The sequence below is a fragment of the Dermacentor silvarum genome, chromosome 2 (assembly GCF_013339745.2).
Source record: "Dermacentor silvarum isolate Dsil-2018 chromosome 2, BIME_Dsil_1.4, whole genome shotgun sequence".
Lineage (NCBI taxonomy): Eukaryota > Metazoa > Arthropoda > Arachnida > Ixodida > Ixodidae > Dermacentor > Dermacentor silvarum.
Window position 1 is genome coordinate 222,517,658 of NC_051155.1, and position 20,429 is coordinate 222,538,086.

At 46.8% G+C, this 20,429-nt stretch overlaps 1 protein-coding gene across 2 annotated transcripts in view; it reads right to left on the minus strand.

Moving 5' to 3' along the window:
- Positions 1–20,429, minus strand: part of LOC119442712 (aquaporin-9) — a 99,647-nt gene that overhangs the window by 4,523 nt on the left and 74,695 nt on the right. The window contains exons 3-7 of one of the 2 annotated variants that reach the window (XM_049662329.1): positions 13,360–13,497; positions 9,614–9,732; positions 4,270–4,487; positions 2,398–2,555; positions 1,478–1,680 (exon numbers count right to left, since the gene is read on the minus strand). In XM_049662329.1, the coding sequence (XP_049518286.1) occupies positions 1,532–1,680; positions 2,398–2,555; positions 4,270–4,487; positions 9,614–9,732; positions 13,360–13,497 (782 nt within the window). In that variant the 3' untranslated portion in view covers positions 1,478–1,531. Of the gene's footprint in view, positions 1–1,477; positions 1,681–2,397; positions 2,556–4,269; positions 4,488–9,613; positions 9,733–13,359; positions 13,498–20,429 lie in introns of those variants that run through there. The other variant, XM_049662330.1, reaches the window with a different exon arrangement.

Genomic DNA, 20,429 nt, shown 5'->3' on the forward strand with positions numbered 1-20,429 from the left:
TAATTAAGGGGTGAAGTTCGGTCTCCTCGGTTCAAGTTGGAATATTAATAGCACAATATACGCAGAAAAATATACACGGATGCCACAAGAAAGACACAGCAAAAACGCCAGTGCAGTGCCCTTTCCGTCCGCATCTGCATTCTTTAGTTGCCTGTGAACATAAAATGTGCCGTGGCTGCTCCACGCTTTCTCGCTTACTAGTCGTGTGTGACAAAGTGGCTGTCCGGTTACGAGCATTCCGAGGCATTGTGGCGAAAACTGCAGGAAGTACTGAAAAACGGCTGCCGGCATACGTACACGACTTGACATTGAAGAAAGTATTGTCTTCTTTGTGGACAATGGATTGGGACGCCGGAAACAAAGCACCGAGAAACGGCTGCTCTTTTGCTAAACTTAAAGCCACGCGAGGACGAGGAAAGAAAAGAGATTGTTAATCCGTCGATGTCACATTTGAATAAGTGCCGCAATAGCACATCCATCGAGATCGCTCATTAGAAGAGCGTTTCCGTTTTAAGTATGCCACGCCGTTTCATTTGCACACACAACTGCTGTATGACCCACTGCTGAAGGATGCATTACTCAACATTTACCGCAGCACAGGACTTTATGGCTTCCGGTGGATCGCCACCATTTACGCACTCATTTCATCCTTTTTTTTTAATCTCTCCTTCTCTTATCTTTCAATCCCTCTATCTTAGTGCAGGGTAGTTAATCGAACGTTACACTGGCTCTGCTTTCTTTCTCTCTCATCTTTATCTCACACTTGGTTGGTATTCAGCACCCTACTTCAATGAAGCCTCGTTACACAAAGTACCTTTGTAATGTAGAGGTCCACTTTCTTGGTGACCCCGAACAAGACACAATCATATATATTCCGGCGATGTGATATGCGACAGATAGTAGCCGTTGAAATTGTCGGTCCGCATTTTCGCGCAGGCTACATATGCTTAAAGGTGTTTCTATTCCGTCTTTTCTTTCCTGAAGCAACTTTTCCCGTGACAAAGATGAGCAGTCGCAGAGGCAGTGAAAGATGAATGTAAATGAAAAAAAAAATGTGACTGGGAAACAGACTTAATGAGAAGCACGTGAGCTTAGAACATTCAGACAGCATTAGAAAGCTGCATAGTTAGCGTTGCAAGAAAGCAAGACATGAAAGGAAAAAAAAAAAAAAAACTCTCGTGAGCACGTAAGTATTGCAGAGAAACATTTGTGGTATCAGTGAAGACATAAAATTGTGAAATAATTTTGTTCTTGCGTATCTTACCACGTATCTAATAGCGATGAAACGGGAAAAAAAAAAGCATAACGAATGTCTCAATAAAATATCTGCATTTGCTTGTTTAAGTTTGATTCATTATGGAAGTTCGATTCTTCCTTGATTCTTCCACGATTCTTCCACGAATGTATGTTTGTTCTTATATAGAACATGTTCGTCTGTGTTGAAGCACAAAGTGAATTAGAGTGATTGATGAAATGATCGCTTTATTGAATGGGGAACGCCACAAGGTTATAAATAGACTGATGCAGTAATCTACGGTTCTTTGATTTTCTCTTCGAGATCGCTCGCCGCAGGCAGTTCCGACGCCTTTACGTTCGCATGTTGTTCGCTGTTGTCCGCAATGTGATAAGTTGCCGAGCGAAGACCAACTGTGTACACGCCCGTGTGCCCGGCACTCTCACCTAGTAAGAAAGGAACCAATGCAGAAAGCTGCAACATAAATTAATGGCAGAGAGAAAAACACGCAATAGCTGTGCAAATCAGGCGTATTTTCACGCAACATAGTAGACAAGATCAGCTGGTACGTATTGGAAAGCTCTCTCATGCAGAGTGTTGGTATATGAGGTTTACTTCCCATATTGGCAAACGAGCGTCGACTCGAAAGAGTCCTGAAGTCCACCGATTGTCGCCTCTCTACAGAAGAGGACAGTGCGCTTCAATGTTGTTTGTTGTTAATCTATTATCACAGACTTCGAGATCGGTCGACACGTGAAGCGCGCCGACCGATCTCGGAGGGTCTGCAATAGTACCCCTCTCAGGGATATTTAGCACAGGCGTTGCCTGAGAAATACACCTTCCCTCCAGTGCATTCTAGACTAGATGCTATACAGTGTCTTAATTTGTGTTACAAAATTTCCCCTCGGGAATCGCGGTATACTATCACTGAAACGCAATGATCCCTTTGGTGTAGAGGTGGCGTTGCTGTAGGCTTTCATGAGTCGAAGTGCAGTGTCGAGTGAAGGAACGTTCTGAAACGCGGGTGATAGTGTTGGTTTGGGATAACTAACCCCGCCACTCATATCGAAGCAACTGCTACCACATGTGAGAGGCAATGGGAGTGCAGTAAGCGATGGAGAGGAAGCGGCATGCGCATGCGGTTCAACACGTGCAATACTGACCGGCCCTGGGCGCCAGCGGTAGCAGATTGACCCCCTCGGGTCCGTCCTTGGACTGCGGCTTCGAGATGTGCATGCCGACGCCCAGTACGTACAGCCAGGTGCCGATCAGGCCGCCCAGGTGAGGCACGAACATCGGGATCCACCAGAAGTTGCGGAACCTGCGTTTGTCGCTACACTGTTAGCACCCGACCTTTGTTTTTCCTCAGTGCCGCAAGAGACATGTAGCGGCGCGACAATAAGCCACAGTGCCGCCGGGAAAGAAGAACGCCGCATGCACGTATGCACGCGAATAGATCAAACTATAGCGCACCTATCCCGAGCGGTCACATCCACCTGGCGCTCCTTGGGACCATCGGCACCATGGCTGGCGGTCGCGGAGTGGCCGCGACCGCCAGCCAATGTAAATCTTGAGCCGCCTCCAATGTAAATAGTGACTCCGAACGCCCAAGCCAGCCATGCCAGCATCAGCACAACGACTCGGGCACGGCAAACGGGACGGCAGCATTCATATACCAGACTTCCCGCGTCTCTATACGCGTCCTCTAGGAGTTTTATGTCGCCAACCCAGCCATCTGGTTTATGCAGTTGGACAGCCTCTTCTTCATAAACAACGATATGCCTCCACAGACGTCTAACACAGCGAACCATTCATTTATTTCCGGCATATGACGCGCGGCAGGAGTTTATATATGCATTCTCACGCCCCACACACCGAGTAACTTTGGCTATAGCTGGGAAGGAACAGCGGGTACAGATCGAAATCAGAATGAAGGTCGCTTTAGGCTTAACCGAGCTGGATTATAGTGTCCGCCTAAGCAACCTATCATAGGTCTTAAAGTGCGCTGTAAAATATATATGAAGATAATTTTAAAAAGAAGGCAATAGATTAGATATCTCAGCTATTGTAGCGCTCAACGTGTTATCTAGCACGCTTCGCGCCGGTGTTCGCTTTTTCGTCGATTGCTGTCCCTACTTGGGCAGCATCGACAGATGACAACTGTGGCCAAGAATAAATGCGCCTTCGAAATCTGTTTTAAAGTGAAACTGTCTTAGCGAACCCTGCCGGACATTGCTGACCACGGCGGCGGCGGCGGCTGCCGAATAGCTCACAGACAGTACAGCACTTGTGTAATGAGCGGCTTATTTGCAGCCCCATGTGTACTACTGCTATAGATGTGCCGGTCGCCGGCTTCAATTCACTTCACTATAGATTACCTTAAGTACCCCTCTAGGGAGAATTACATAAGGGGTGCATGTACAGAAATAATTGATAGGCAATCTGTTACGTTCCGTAAAAGGTTGACGGGCAGATGATAGCAGCAATACTGTGAGAAAGCTCTGTTCTCTATGGAATCGCGCAGTGCAGTACTATAACAAACGGTCACTAAATATCTTCACTGCAACAAATATGCGCCGCATAATTCCTTTATTAAAGCCAAGTTTTCCGCGCCTTCTTTCTCGGGGTTCTTGCGCATCTGCTGGTCGGTTTCTCGCCGCGTAAGTGCATGTATATACCTGCCCTACAGACTGACATAGCAAAGTGGGCCGATCCCGGAGACAGTGTAATGCGCGATCACATGGGTCGCGTGATGAGATGCTGCCTTGCCTGGAAGGCAGGTAATCACTATTTTGCAAAACGCTGTGCACAAGATGAACAGTTGTATATAGCATTCAACTAACCGCTTCACGAAACTTCGCTTCACATAGATGCCAATATGTGCGTTGAATGTAAACTATAGCATTAAGCATCTCGAGTTGCCTTCTTTGAAGGCATTACACCTCTTTCAGAGAAGGACACACCGCATCGAGTATATAGTAAGTGAGGCCTTCGATATCCTGCTACTGGAAGGTATAGTGCTAGAAAATACTCACGTGAACGTCTCGGCGCCGTATCCGACGAGCGCGCTAAGCACTCGTGCCGGGAAGTCCCTGGCAGGGTTGACGGCGGCCATGCAGTTGGCGCCGTAGGCCCAGCACAGCGCCACCACCATGATGCCGATGAGGAAGGCGTGCATGCCCTTGGTCGTGTTCGCGTTGCGGTCGTCCAGGATCACCATGATGGTGAACATGAGCAGGGCCGAGCAGATGATCTGCGAACACCATGGCCACCTTCACATGCACTGCATCTACACCAGTCACTGTAATTTACTTTCAAAAAATTTTCAAATTAAGATTTCGTTTACAGTGCCTACATAATGGTGATCGATTCACTACCTTACAACATGCATAAGTTAGCGTCAAGTATAGTGCGCTTAGGAGATGCTTCCTATGTAAGTAATGTATGGTAAGAAGTTGATGTATGGTAAGAAGTTGGTAAGAAGAAAGTCAAGCAGTTGATTGATTGATTGATCGATTCATCCCTTCATTCATTCATTCATTTGACTTACATGCCTAAGCAATACTGGGGCAATGAGAGACACCGCGTAATGGACTACGGCCGGACTAATTTCGACCGTGAAGCATTTTTGCACTTCGCCCCCATCGAAATACAGCCGCCATGGCTGGAAAGGAAACCCATGCTTCGAAATCAGAAACAGAACACGTATCCACTGATACACCGCGGCGAGTGAAAAGCAAGCTCTAAGCGACTTCACTAAAGCAATAAATCAGATACGTTTGCAGGAAAAGGTTTGCGATATCCATAGGAAACGAGAGTCAATATTATTTTAGATGGACTGGAAACCTTAAAACGTTCCTGAATCGATGTCCCTTAAAACGTTGCAACGAGCGAGCTTATTTTTATAGGACTAAGACATATTGTTCGTTAACAGGGGAGGACGAGAAAAAATTGGCGAAGTAGTTTAAACAAAGCTTCATGTATCTGTGTTTTCCTTAGCGAGATCACTGAGTGCAAATACGCGGAATTGGAAGAGTCAGCAGGGCGCGCACGTTCGCCAGGAGTGAAAACAAAAGTGTTTGCGTTGTAAAGAGCGGATCAGCTTTTCGCATGGAGGTATAGAAGGCAAGGAGGTATTCGCCGTGCTCGCACTGCCTGCACTCAAGGGCTGTCTGCTGAAGTGTGCTATGCGTTCTCTTCTTGTTTTTGACTGGCGCGAACCGCAGCGCGTTGAATCTATTGTAGTTCCCAAACAACGGCTGGCCTATATGAACTCAGGTTGGACGGACTCGCAAGAATGTTTTTCTCTCGCCTGTACAAGGCCGGGCTTGAGGGACGAAGGGCAAGGGCGCGGTGCGTAAGGAGCTGCGAGGTCAAGTGGGCCGCACGATGCGCCCGAATGGAGGACGGCTAAAAGCGGTAGCCGGCTCTCCGCATTCTTCTCTTGACAAGTAGGGCGCGTCAACTCGAGCCTGGCGCTCTTCCATCGCACTCTCGCTGTTGTTACAGTTAAAAAGTGCGTACTTGAACGAAATGGGACTGCATTTGAGTCTTAAAGTACGAAGCAGCGACCCCAAGGGTTGTCGCGCTCGCCGGCGTTTTCGCCCCTCCTCGGATTGCGGGGATTCATTCAATTGACAGCGGCCTCCAGGCTGTCGGCACGTGGGCTGCGAACTCAATCGATCACAACACGACTGAGACGATAGAACGTAAACACGGCAGGCTAAGCGAGGCGCCGGTTGCGGTTGTGCTTACACGAACGTAAAAAAAAAACGAAAAAACAACAACAATAGATTACTGACGGTTACTTTGACCCAATGCACTGAGCACGAGGTCAGCGGTGCGACTCCCTGCGCCGCGGTGATCCTATTTCGATGGAAACGGAATGCAAAAGCGCTCCATACGTAAATACAATCTCGAGAGTTCTCGTGCTCCTCAATGGTGTGCGCTCACATCGCAAGCTGAAGAAAGCTAACGCTGTTTTTGCCCAAGCATAGTTACTGATGTACTATAAAACATGTATTCTGCATGCATTGTTCCATTTATCATCGCATTCAGCAGGCAGTAGCATGCTAGGTGTACCGCCATGCAAACCTCCTTAATTTTCAGTAAATAGCCTCCTTCTCTTTCTCTCAGACGAGTTAAACATATGAGACAAGCAGTTGTGCCTGCAAAAGGCAGTAACCAACACCTCATTTTGATTTTACATCAGAGTGCTACAGCAAGAAACAAGATATGCTCAGTGGAGTTGTTCATTTATAACTAAATCTCTATCACGTCCAATTACCATGGCACACCAACTAGATGTGGTACCACGTCTAACGTAAGTGCTCAACAAGTAATGCTGCAAAATCTAACATTGATTCTTGCGAGGATGGTCTCTCCACTTGACCCACATAAGCCCCTGTCACTGTCACATGTATGAAGAAAAGTGCGCGGTCTTCGAACATCGCCGCAACAACGCCACCCCTTCAAATGACTGGCTCTCTGCCAAGGTCACCGAGAGATCGACGTAACGGAGGACTTCTGTTCGAAGGTTGCTGGTCAACCGTCCTCGTTCACCGCACATGATCCCCATGACGTTTCAATCTCGCGGAATTGTCGTATGGACAATCTGTTTTCCATCGAGGAGTTACAAGCGGTGCTGGCAGCGTGCACAAGTTCCTTATCGCTTGGGCCTGATGGGGTGACATACGCAGCTCTTGGCAACCTCGGTCAAACAGCCCGCGGTATGCTCTTCTGGACGTGTAGAACAATTCGTGGCGTGAAGGAGTGGTTCCTGCTGCATGGAAGTCCAGCCGCCTTGTGCCTCCGCTCAAACCTGGCAAATCACCCCTAGACGTGGCGTCTTATCGTCCCATTGCTCTGGCCAGTTGTCTAGGAAAGGTGATGAAGAGTATGGTGCTGACACGTCTTGAATGGTATCTAGAACATTACTAGATATACCCCTGACGCGATGTCAGGCTTCCGACGCGGGCGCTCTTCTATAGACAACGTCATAGGTCTTGTCTCGTCTGTTCAGCACAAAAAAAAAGCCTAAGTAGACTGTCAGCGGCGATGTTCCTGGACGTTAAAAGCGCTTATGACAACATAACTCGTCGATCCACCCTGGACACCTTGGGCAATGTCCGCCTAGGTGGCCTTGTTTTTCGATGGATATTCAGCTACTTGAAGGTCAGGTCATTGCTTGTGCAATCAAAGAATGGTGTGACATCACAACATGACACCTACCGATGGCGTGCCGCAAGGTGTACTCTTGAGCCCCACTATATTTAATCTAGTGCTCATCGACCTTGTTCATTCCCTTCCACAATCCGTCCGTATGTCGATCTATGCAGACGACATATGCATTTGGGCATCAGGAGTGACGCGTCCCTATGTGCGCGCTAGACTCCACAAAGTGGCCAGACTAACATCAGCTTATCTTCGAGCACGAGGTCTGGAGGTGTCCTCCGGGAAGTGCTCTATAATCGCTTTCAAGCGAAAAGCAATGTCGTCAGAATTAACTGACAGCCAATCACCTACAAAAAGACGCCCTGCTTTCTAGGAGTGATAATAGATCAAGACTTCTCCTGGAATCAACATGTCTCCTACCTAAAAAAGAAGCTAGCCACGATAGCTTATGTCCTCAGATTTCTCGCTGGAGAGTCATGTAGTGCGTCTGTGAGGGCGATGCTCCAACCCTATAACGCACTGTTCCTGGGTCTCCTATACGCTATAGCTTACCTGTACTGGCTGGGACCGACAGAGCCAACCTCCATGCCCTCCAGTCTGTGCAGCTCAAGCTCTGCGAGTATGCCTTGGCCTTCCCAGGTGTGCATCCAGAGCAGAAACAATAGCCATCGCGCATGACCACCCCATCAATATTTACAGTCAAGTCGACGCTTTAAGGATGCACATCAGGCACTTCGCCCGACTTCCATCGCATCATCTCGCCACCCTTCCTGCCGCTCGACCTTCTTCAGCGTTTAGCAGTATTATGGCCTCCAGCCATGGAACTTCACCGTCAACTTCACGCCTGTAGCATGACCATCTCTACCGCTGTGGTGCCTGCATCCACTCCAAGCCCTTCTTATCATTCCCGGCATCAAAAAGAAAACGGAGGTACCATTTGTCGCCCTCAAACAAACCGTACTTTAATTCCTGCAGAAGAAGCCCAGAGAATGCATCCACGTTTACGCAGGACGGTTCTTTCTCCTCCAAAAGTTCAGCTGGAGCAGTGGTAATTCCGGCGAAATCTATCATCATCCTATTCAAGACGTCTCACATTACATCACCGACGGCTGCAGAACTCGCAGCTATCCGTGCTGATCTAGAGTTTATTGGTCACGAATCAACACAGCCATGGTCAACCTGTGGTGACTCGAAGGCAGCTCTCCAGTGTCGGCTGTCCCCTTTCAACCACGGACCTAACGTGCAGTTAGTCGCAGACATTCGACTACTTCACCATCCCGCAATCGACAAGAGGCACAACATCATCTACCCGTGGATACCGGGTCACTGCGAGATGTCTGGAAATCACAGTGCGGATGACGCTGCCAGAGCGGCCCACGATGGTGCCCATATTATATCAATACCACTGTCGAGAACAGATGCAGCCCCAAAGCTTAGCTCCGTCGCACTCGAGCTTACACAGACTTTGTGGAACACCAGTGAATTCACCAGTGCACGTCTCCACAAATTGGATGAACCTATGCAATTCCATCTTCCACCAGGGATATCACGAGCGGAAGCAACACTTCTGTGCCGCCTGTGACTCGGCGTGGAATTCACGAACGCCCATTTCTTCCGCATTGGAATGGCCGACAGCCCTGCTTGCGACAACTGCGACAACTGCGACAGCTGCGAGGAGACGATCAAGCATCTCCGCTGTGACCGTCCCCATTACAATGTGGCAGGAAAGTACTCGCGACCACGCTCGAAAAACTGGACGATCGCTCCCTGACAGAGCAAAAAGTTCTATAGGACACTATTCCAGACTAGTTTAAGTGCTTTGCTCAAGTTCTCAAGGGCTTGTGAATTGTGCGAACCGACTTTGAAAGTTGTAGCGCGTAGCATCGCGTTATTGTGTGAATTTTTCTCACTCTGTTTGTTTTGTTTCTTCTATCACCTTTTATTCCTTTTATCTCCTTTCCCCCAGTACAAAGTAGCCAGCCGGTACTTACATTGGCTAACCTGCCTGTCTTTCCTTCCCTTTATTCTCTCTCGGTCTCTTACTCTTCTAGATTACAGGAAGCTCCTGCATGTATACCTCACTTCAACAAATTTTCTCTTGAGCGAAAAACTTTTAGGCCCCTCTGGTGTTCGTTCAAGTATATAGCTGCATTTTACTCTACTGACAGGAAAACGCACGGTCGACACATGCACGATCTCGCTCACCGTGTCGAAGACGCAGACGGAAAGGTGCACGTTGTCGTTGGGGTAAGTGGTGAGCAAGATGCCCGTGCCGTTCTTGCCGAAGATTTGACGCTCGCCACCGTCGACGCTGTCCAGCAGGTCTGCACGCAATACATAGGCTGTCAGAACAACATCCTGATACACATCACAGCATCTATTGCCTGTTGAAAGCGTGTTTGTTTGGAAGAATTTTAGCGCCGAAAAAAAGGGAGGGGGGAGAGGAAAAGGAAAATGAAAGGCAGGGAGGTCAACCAGGACTGAGCCGGGTTGGCTACCCTGCACTGTGGAAGGGAAAAGGGGAGGGAAAGCAGATTTGTGAGAGAACTGTGGTGTGGATGTTGAATGGAGGGTTCCACAGCTAGCTGACCCCTGGGAAGAAATTCCTTTTATTTTCTCTCCATTCTGTAAAACTGAACCTAAAGTAACACCCAATCAGGATTGGTCTTGCTTTCAAATACGGAAAGCCTAAATGTTTTATACTCCAGGGTACTCGGGAATAAAGAAAATATACTTTTCACCGGTTCAACTTATGGTTTTTCTTACCGCCACCCTTTACTACCATACCACTCTCCCCCTTCGTCCCGACTTTCTTTAGTTAATTAGTAACGCTGCTTCTCACAGAAGGGAAGTAATAAGAGAGAAAGTGAGAAAGTGGGCACGTTTTAATGAACAAGTGGCGTGGTCCACGTTACGCATTTCGTTCCAGCCCCCCGACTCGCCTTCTTCTAATCCCTTCCACGGCATATAAAACGTTGCATCACCTCCGTGTACTAAATGAGTTTCCGGACACGACTTGGAATATACAGAATTCCTGAACATCCAGAACGCTACACACGTGTCCAGCAGGCTACTGGAGGCACGGGTCCTCGTAAGAAACGCGCGACGCCGCAGAGTACACGTGACCGGAATGGACGATGTTGTGGCTCGTCGCCTCCCTCGCGATTCTCTGCGCCCAGTAATACTTCTTCCTCAAGTTCACGCGCACCTTAGACTGTGCTATGCACCGCTACTCTCTCTTAATTTGTTTTGTTTTGTTTAGTTTTGTTTTCTGCCTCGGGGTGAATTGCCTCAATTAGGTTGTTTTTTTTTTCTTTTCGCTTCATAGACGGACGGCGGGGAAGAAGGTTCACATAGTCTGGTGCTAGCAGCCTCATTCGCAAATGGACATTTCATTTCTCTTTCTTTTGCTTGTGCATGCCACGCGTTTCTCAAGCGCTTAGTTTGAGAAAGGCAAGGCATGTTGAAGTATCGAAAGCAAAGAAACGTTGAACGTCGTGAACACATTTGAAGGTGTACGAAGTCGCAGTTACAGTTCACCATTACTATTTTAATAAAACAGAACAGTTTACGTTTTTTTTTTGGTCTTCAGAGTTTGCGTACATATTTCTTGCGCAACGAAACTAGTGGAGGCCCGCTAATGAAATAGGATAATTAGCAGTAGAAGCAGCAACAGCGCTCTCGAATAAATATATAGCCTGACGCGTGTTGCACTAGTCTAGCTTCAAATTAGTTTTTGACAAATCTGCATGTTCACTCTCACGTTTACTATTTACATATAATGCAGCAGGTACGTAATAACTTATGTCAGATAAAGCCACTCATCCTTCCCACCATCAAGTACTCTGATTATAAAAAAAAACCTACCATTTGCTGCACTGTTGACAAAGAGCACCTAGAAATATGTGTATAAACGTTAATTGTCATCTTTCGACTTTTTCGTAATTCTGCGGTATGTGGCCATAACAAAAGTTTATCATTAAAATATGTAATGTAATTTAATGTAATGTAATGTAATGTAATGACCCATTGTGGGTTGACAGTATCAATAAAAAATAATCAATAAATAAATCTTAGTGGGTAGCTTAGCAATGATTCTTTTTCTTTCTTTTTTTTTTTACATGCTGTCTAAGTTGTTCGTTCAATTACGACAAAAAATGAATAGTCTCCGTAACTTTACGGAGACTATTCAACGTAAAGTCTCCGTCTTTACGTTGAATGTGAGCGATGTCGACCGAACGCACACAATTCGAGATCTGACGGTGTCAGGGCAGCTACTACGTTGGCACTTTCATCAAACTCCATGATTTTCCCCAGGATTTGCCTAACTAGACTTACAAGAATTCCCTGGCAGTCTATGACACTGTCGTTTAAGACGACGGAAGAAATTGTATTTTCTAGCTTACCAAGTTACTATGCTCGCCACTCATCAGCGCAGAACATCTGGAGATGCAGCCAGCTTTTGTGGCGTTGTGGTCACAAAATATCCCCCCTCCCTAAAAAAAGTATTATTATTATTATTATTATTATTATTATTATTATAGTAAACCCATGAAAACACCCATGTAGAAAAAAACCGGCTAACAGTTTACCAGTAGGCTGAAAACATCCCCTCTGAAGTCCTGGCTCGATATATGCATGTATATAGCCCGTAAACCCTAACAAAGGTTGTCCCACCTATCGAAACTGTTGGTGCAAAGACTACCACGAGATTGTGGAAATCATTATATACACACACACACACATTATCACACACATACATATATATATATATATATATATATATATATATATATATATATATATATATATATATATATGAATGTACGCGCCAATGAATGTACGCGTGTTTGTAGTCATAGGCTACCTACGCTATCTCTCTCTCTTTCTCCTTATTTTAACACGAAAGTGTTTTATGCCGGGGTCCACCAAGACTTCACTGACGTATTTCCGTCACGGAAATACGTCATAGAACATAATACAAAGAAAGAAACCAGAAGAAAAAGTTCCACAAACATGCAAAATTTGGAAATCGAACCCACGACCTCTCGGTCCGCGACGATAGATCGCCGAGCGTTTAACCCATTGCGCCACAAACGCATTTGCAGAGAGCTACACAGACGCGCCTTATATATCTAACACTCCTCCGTGTACCCGCGCTCTTGCTCGGGGCGGTGCTGCCGCCTACGAGCAGAAAAGAGAAGTACTGCATTATGACACTAACGCGCACCGACAGTGAACGCTTCGGTGGTCTCAGCACTACGACTATAGTGCCTAGAATATACTTACTATTGTGCCGACCGCGGGCTTTCCGGTGGCACGGAGAATGATGCCTTCCGCCGGCGGCCACCAGACGGCGACAGCCGTACGGACCGTGCTATGCCGAGCGGCGTCTTTAGCCAACGCGCGCGTGTGCGACAGACGCCAATGGGCTGTCCCAGCCCGTTTCGTTCTGCGGAGCGTTGGTTGAGGTGCAAAGCGTAATCGAAAGAATATGATTTCGTTGCACTTACAAACGATCGTATGCACAGTTATCATTATAACGCTACACTATACGGGGTGTTTCTTCGAAAATACGTTTCACTTTCGTGTTCTATACGGATTCCTATATAAGAGGGATCAACCACATTTTTTTTTTACTTCACTCTTCAGAGAAAATGTTTATATATTGAGCTCTGGATGAAGGCCATCATCATCAAGAGTGCAATCGCACTCTTGATGAAGACCCGACTCCGGCCGAAACGTCGAATTGAAATGTGTGTATGTATTATATACTGTGGTTAACCACAGGATATATCCGGTGGGCTACCCTGTACTGGGGAAAAAGAAAAGGCGTATCGAAGTCCTGGCTATGTTACCATAAAAAATATTCCGTTAAATATTGCGTTTTTTTTCTCGATGTTACGATAAAACAGGAACACATTGCGCAGACAGGTGTGTCTCTTCCGTACCAATGTAGTTGAAGTAGAGGATGGCCGAGGCGAGGAAGGCGCCCAGGTGCTGTCCAAGCATGTAGTGCGGTACTTTTCGCCATGGCAGCTTGCCAATGCTGGCGAACGATGTCGTCACAATCGGGTTCACGTGACCACCTGCACAAAGGAGATCTGTTACAAAAGGTCCGGAGAGACAGAGAACGAGAGAAAGAAGAAAAAAAAACGGAGGAAAGGCTGGGAGGTTAATACCAGACAAAACATTTTGGTTTGCTACCGTTTACAGGAGGAAGGAGAAAAGAAATTTAAAGAGAGAAACGAAGAGAGAGTGTTGGGCATGGAAACGGGAAATCAGGCCACAAAAATCTGATGCAGCACATCGCTATACATCTACAGCCTACACGACATGAAGCTGCTGCAGTTGGTATGCCTATTGCGCACGCACCTCAATGCCAATTGCCTATTGCGCAGCAGCCACGAATAATGGCTGCATCGTATTGTCACGTTGTGGTGACAGTGAAGAGCGAGACAGTGCCAAGCCTGTGAGTCATAAATCGAACACTTTATTGGGTAAACGTGCGCCCAGCAAACCAGGTAACCCTCGATGCACAACGATACCGGCGAGTACAGTCGTAGAAATCTGGTCTACGAGTCGAGTGCATCGGCTTCTTTACATGACTCTAACATTACACATTCTAGCGTAATCACTTTCACTCGCGTACGTTCAGAATGGACACCACTGTTCGCGTCGCGCGTGCGCTCTCTGACTATACAAGTTTTTTTGGTTATATTTTATCAGCGCCAACATTCGGGAAAGTTCAGATACATGAAGACCGTCTTGCGCCGAGCGATAACATTGTAACAGTATTTAGCTGGTGAAAATTGTCACCGGAAAACGATAAACACTGTACGCGTGTTAATATTACTGACATCGAGACAGTTATTACCTTCAGATTAAGGTTATTTGGTCACGTTGACACATTAAAATGCCATAAAGTTATTATGAAAGTTCAGATGTATGTCAGTTGCTAAATGCCCTGTCGGGCAATTAATGGTAAACACGCCTTGCGAAATGGTCTGAATTAACTCCACAAGTGGTGTTTTTTTAACGGTGTCATAAATAGCTATTTATTAAATTTGGCACAAAAATATTTGTGGCTGAGCAACTGGTCGCATTTGTAATAACTCTCGCGAAACATGTTTCGCGAGAGCTCTTACAAACGCAACCAGTTGCTTAGCCACAAATATTTTGCAAGATTCGGTGACCATGCCGGCATAATCATCATTCAAGCTTTAGCATTTTTCTTAGCAGCAGTTAAACAGTTGTTGTTTGCAGTAAAAACCCGTGTATCTTACAGCGCTCGCGGTTACTGCCCGTGCCTTGCTCATATTGATATACTGCTTCGAACGTAATCAATCACAGCTGCAGGCAGAAAAATAAAAAAAAATTGTCACTCCAGGATTCGATTCTGTACCAGCCAAATGCGCGACCACGGAGCTCAAACGCGAGCAGCTTTGAAAGTTTTGCATAACACCGGCTAGCACAGCTGCGATCCCATGTTTCGGACCATGCTCTAGGAAAGCGCGACGTTATGATGATGATGATGATGATGATGGTGGTGGTGGTGGTGGTGGTGGTGGTGGTGGCGGTGGTTTATTTTGCCATCCCCTCTGAAACGGGGGCGGCGACAAATAGTCACCCAACCTGCTTGAACTAATCAAGTTGAACTACACATATTGCAGTCTAACATATTGTCTATCAATCCGTCATCTAATCTCTGCTCATTAAAGGTTCTAGCGCTGTTGTACAATTACCTACGCCAATTGTCAATGCCGGTATCGCGTACGCCCCCTATTGCACGGAAAGTCGGAAACACGTATACCGAGAAACGGAAGAGATGTCGGCGCAGCTTCTTCGACTACGGCGCTTACGCCTTGCTTATCCGTGCTCTGCTTGTGCGTGTTCTCGACAAGCCATGTGCAATTCTATAGCCACTCCCGAACACCAAACTCTTCCCTTACACGAAGCGGGTAAACGCGATCAGGCAAAAAGCTAAAGTACAGCTGGCGCCGCGAGTGTATGTAGGGCCTGCACGGGACTAGTGGTATTTCTTGTCTGTTCAAAAGTTTTGAGTAATGGCTTCAGCTTAACAAAGTACGAGGATACGGACAAGAGCGGTCAGACATTTTCGCAGCCCGCACGAAAGCCACCCATTATGCAAAGGAACTTAATTGCGGACGCCTGTATTCGCACACGGAAGGCAGCCCGTCTACTCCGTTTCTCCTTTTCATACGTTTCGTCACAGTTTCCTTTAACTTTTCTCGGCACACCAGAATACACGCGGTCAGTCGAGCGCGGCGTAACTTTTTTCTCTTTGTTAGGACGGGCGTAGAAAAGTGGCCTCTTATAGACCGAGCTTCGCGCGTGTGAAGCAATTCTCGTACGGCCGTCCTTGGAAAGAGTGATTGGGTAATCGCTGACGCGAACGGTAGTTTGTCCGCAAGGTAAACGCCGGAGTTCCCATTTCGGAGACAATGCCACACGTCGTGCCAGACGTTTAGGCTCTCGTATCGTTGCGCAGATCTGATATCGAGCGCTAAGTCGGAGCTGCAGGCTGAAGGCAAGAACAATTACGCTCGCACAGATGTCGCCTTCTCTCTCTTTAATGAATCGGAAGCCTGGAGCAATTAGTCTGTGGCATGTACTCACAAAACAGTCACATTTCTCGAATCTGCAAAACAAACTGCAGTGAATGAAAACAAACCTAAGAAAGCAAGCATGTTGTTAATTGCGTGGTGTAAAGCTTCCGTATCCAGCAATTCGATGTATCACCCTAAGTCCTTAAGTTAGAAGGGAAAGCGAAAGCTGCAAAAGAACTTCAGTTTTTCTTTCATAATAAATGTGAAACAAGGATATACTCGCAGCAGTTGAAGCGAGTTGAATAAACTTCGTTGCATACAAAAAAAATTAAACCATAAATATTGCCGAAATGGTTAATTTAAAATGAAACAGTCGATGGATCAAGATTACGATTATGTAAATCTTCGAATACAGGTGTGGAATTTCTGTACATTGCATCCATTTGAACGTACATGCGGACAAATATTTTGTCTCCTGCCTGACACCGCGTACATGGGCAAACTTTACTTTATGATGCAAACTCAGCACTTTACGTAAGCCATCGATTCTCTCTCGAGGAGAGGCCAGTATTACATGCTGGCATTAGACGTCCTACAGATATTTGATCGTGCTCAGAGGAATGGACACTCAATTACCTTCCAATGGGTACCTGATCACTGCGGCTTGGCCGGCAACGAGCTAGCTGATGCGGAAGCAAGAACCGCTGTTTCTAAAGCCGTCGACGTAAAGCTTCCACACTCGCGATGCGATGCAAACTCTGTCGTCTGGTCTCATGCGAGATTGCACAGCAGATTACTGGGCTCAACCAGACCATCTGTACAGGCGCCTGCGGGAAATAGACTCTGGCAGGACTTTCCGCCTACCGGCTAAAGTCAAGCGATGCCAAGTAAGCGTACTTCGCCGGATTCGCCCGAGCGTTCCCATCACCCTCCCCTATGCACATCTTATCGGCAGTGCGGACAGCCCAAACAGTGTACGCTGCCAAGTTTCTGAGACTCTCCAACATCTGTTTTGCGGCTGCTCTCTCTATACGCATCACAGCGAAAGACGCTGGCTTGCGCGCTAGCAGGCACTGGCAGGCAACCATCGTATGAAAGTACTTTTTTGTCCGCAATGTGTGGCTGTACAGAAGCAACAATATCTACGAGGGCTGCTATGTACTACTTGAAGGTCACCGGACTAGACTCAACGCTTTAAAGAGAGAGAGATAATTTATTTGAAGGAAGGCAGAGAGGTCGGCCTGAGCTAGCATGCTCTAGCCTGCTACTCTGCACAGGGGGAGGGGGGAACGGGGACATAAAAGCTGGATGAGGGGTGATGATGACATAGAAGAAGGATGTACAACGGTAAAGGCAAGTTCAGCATCCTCATGGCTAGCAACAAAGTCCAAAAAGGTCCTTCAAACGTGTCATCTACCTTCTATAGAGCATGGACGGAGTCACGAACACAATTGAAAGCTCACAAAAACTCGCCGCGAAGAAGCTTGTGTATGGGCTTCGCCTGCGTGAGCACCACAGGTGCCAAGCAAGGTAATTAAATTATGTAAAGAGCAGCGATCAGCTGCTCCAGTACGGCGAGGACATGCACGGCGCTTTTAGCGGCCGGAGTCTGGAGACCACAGAGAATCACGCGCATTGATTCTAGCAGGCATTTCAGCACTTTTTCAACGCTTTCTTGGTCATTCTTTTCAGCTCCTTGCTTGCCTATAGGGTTATCGGCTTTACTAGCCCTAGAATCCACTTCTTGACGTAGAGGAACACTACGGCATGGTATCGTGGGCGTAGATCTACTGGGTAGCGAAGGCCACTTTAAAGAACGCTTTAAAGAAACTACTAGGTTAGTGTATATGTATATGCATCCCTTCTGCCTGTCTTCGTCGTCATCTTTCATCACTCTTATTTCTCGCCTTTCCTTTTTCCTCTGTGCAGAGCAGCAGAGCATGCTAGCTCATGCCGACCTCGCTGCCTTTCTAATAAATTATCTCTCTCTCTAAATCTTTTGCAATACTTCAAAACATAACTGTATGGTTACCGTATTTGCGTTAGTTTTGCAGAAGTTGAAATTATAAATTATATTTGCATAAATATAAGAAGAACGTATGCGTCACTTGCCCGATTCAGGATACTTAATAGCTGGGAATAAGCTCATTCTGCAAAAGGGCCTTACTAAAGGACCATGTGGTTTCAAATTAGTGATGACATTATTGCGCTGGGATGGTGCGGGGCTCTGGTCTTTTAGATGCAAAGCACCTAGCAAGCTGCGGATATAGTCAGCTTTTTTGTCAGCTTGCGCGGTCCGCAAGCTTTTGATGCCGACTGCACTCGCAATCGCCTCGCTCGCCGATTGCACGCAGAAGAAGCATGACACCAAAAAGAGCTGGCTCCGCGGAATTCAGCTTCGAGTCTTCACTAAGGTGGAACGATGGCGCAAATTTCACTTTCTCCGCCGGGGAAAAAAAAGGGTATTATAATCGACGAGACGCAACAGCGTCACGCATCCGAGCACTCAGGCCTATATACCTCCACTGTCGCGTCTCTTTTCTTCCTCGTATAGCCTCAAGTGGGCGTCGACCGACGCGCTTTCCTCGGAAATCTCGGAAACACGACGCAGATGATAGCGCATGTCGGCGGTGTCACGCGTAACCTTGTCTGTCTTCTTGTCGCCCCATGATGTTTCACGAACAACCCACGTCGCAGCATTACTAGGTCGACGGTTGATATACGCATTGCCAACTTTACTGTTGTGACATCTTCACTTCATGTCCTGTGCGTGTCTAGTGCCATGTGCATGCCTTGTGCGTGTTCATTCGGACTAGCACGTGTTACAGCTCATTTCTTCTTCTTTTTTTTTTCTTTTTTTTAATCTCGCTTTTGTGTCGGAACTGATGCCCACTGTTGGTGTATTGATCGTGTGCGCCCCGCCGCGGTGGCGAAGTGGCTTTGGCATTGCACCGCTAACTCCGAGGTCGCGCGATCGAATCCCGCGGCCGCAACGGCCGCATTTCGATAGGCGCGAAATGCAAAAAGAAGAAAAACGTTCGTGTGCCGAGCATTGGGTGCACGTTAAAGAACCCCAGGTGGTCGCAATTAATCCGGAGTCTACCCCTCTACGGCGTACCTCATATTCATATCGTGGTTTTGGCGCGTAAGACCCCAGAATTTATTTTAAATTTTGGTCATGTGTGCAGGGCTCAGGTGTTCAATCTTTCGTGTAGTTATCGCTCAAGAATTGTAAAATTCACCTGCGTTGAGTGCTGCACGCTCTTTGTCCGAGATTGCAGGCTACAGCACAGTGTCACCTAACTCTCCGCTAACTACTAACGCACTGCACACTTTGCTATTATGGAGGGGTGTGCAGTTGATAAGTGACCAACCTGAAGGTTATGCACAATGGATCATGGACAATACATTTTATAAATAGCTATCGCAGCATCTACACGATACCAGCCTCCCTGCCACGTGGTAACTCCGGCGAATAAAACAAAGAAAATAAACAAAGAAATAAAACAAACTAACCCCGCCTACTGCAACATCACCACCACCACCTAGCCGTAGTGGTTACAGGGGTCATATACCCTTGACGGATACGTATGCATGACGGTGTCAAAAATGAGCTTGTGAGCGTAATTCGCTTTACCGCGACAAATCCAACTGGCACGTTTTGTTCAAAGGGGATATACCTGGAGATACTAATACGGTTAGGTGCTTGTTTTGAAATATCATTCAAACTGCCGAATTAACAATGAATAAGCATGGAGTCAGTGGACCTGTCTGCTCTTCTCGCCTAATGCCCGCGGCGTGCGCACTGCTCTTTTTGCCTTCACCTTGACCTGCCGCACCCACTCTGTTTACAAGCGTGTCAGCTGTATACAGACAACTGCATGGTCTAGAGAGACAAATCTCTTTAATGCTAAACGAGAATTCTTATCGGCGTGTTTGTAAACAAACTGGCGTAGCGCAGGTTAAAATATTAGGTGACAAGTGTTGACACTTCTTTCAAAAGATGAAGCGCCAACAGTGACAGCACATTAGGAAGGAACAAAGACAGGACAGGCGCCGTATTCTCACAAAGTGGCGCACAATCTTAAACACGTCGCCGTGAAATACAAAATTCCTGTGGTTTTTTCCGCACCCCGAAAACTTGCTACTTTGTGCCGCCTGATCGGTTCTGATAACACTAAGAAAGCAGGGTGTTCCATTAAACATACGAATCCTTTTGTGAAGTGTGAGGAAGGAGTTGTATACCGTATACCGCTGAAGTGTGGGAAAGAGTACGTCGGCCAATCTGGCCGATGTATTAATGATCGCCTGCGGGAGCATAAGCTTTCATTGAAATATGGTTATGGCTCAAACTTGCCTCTTCATTGCAAGGCCTGCGGCAATGAAAATAAACAAACATGTGAAGCCTTGCTTCACATGTTTACAATCTTGTTACTACAATCTTGTTTAAA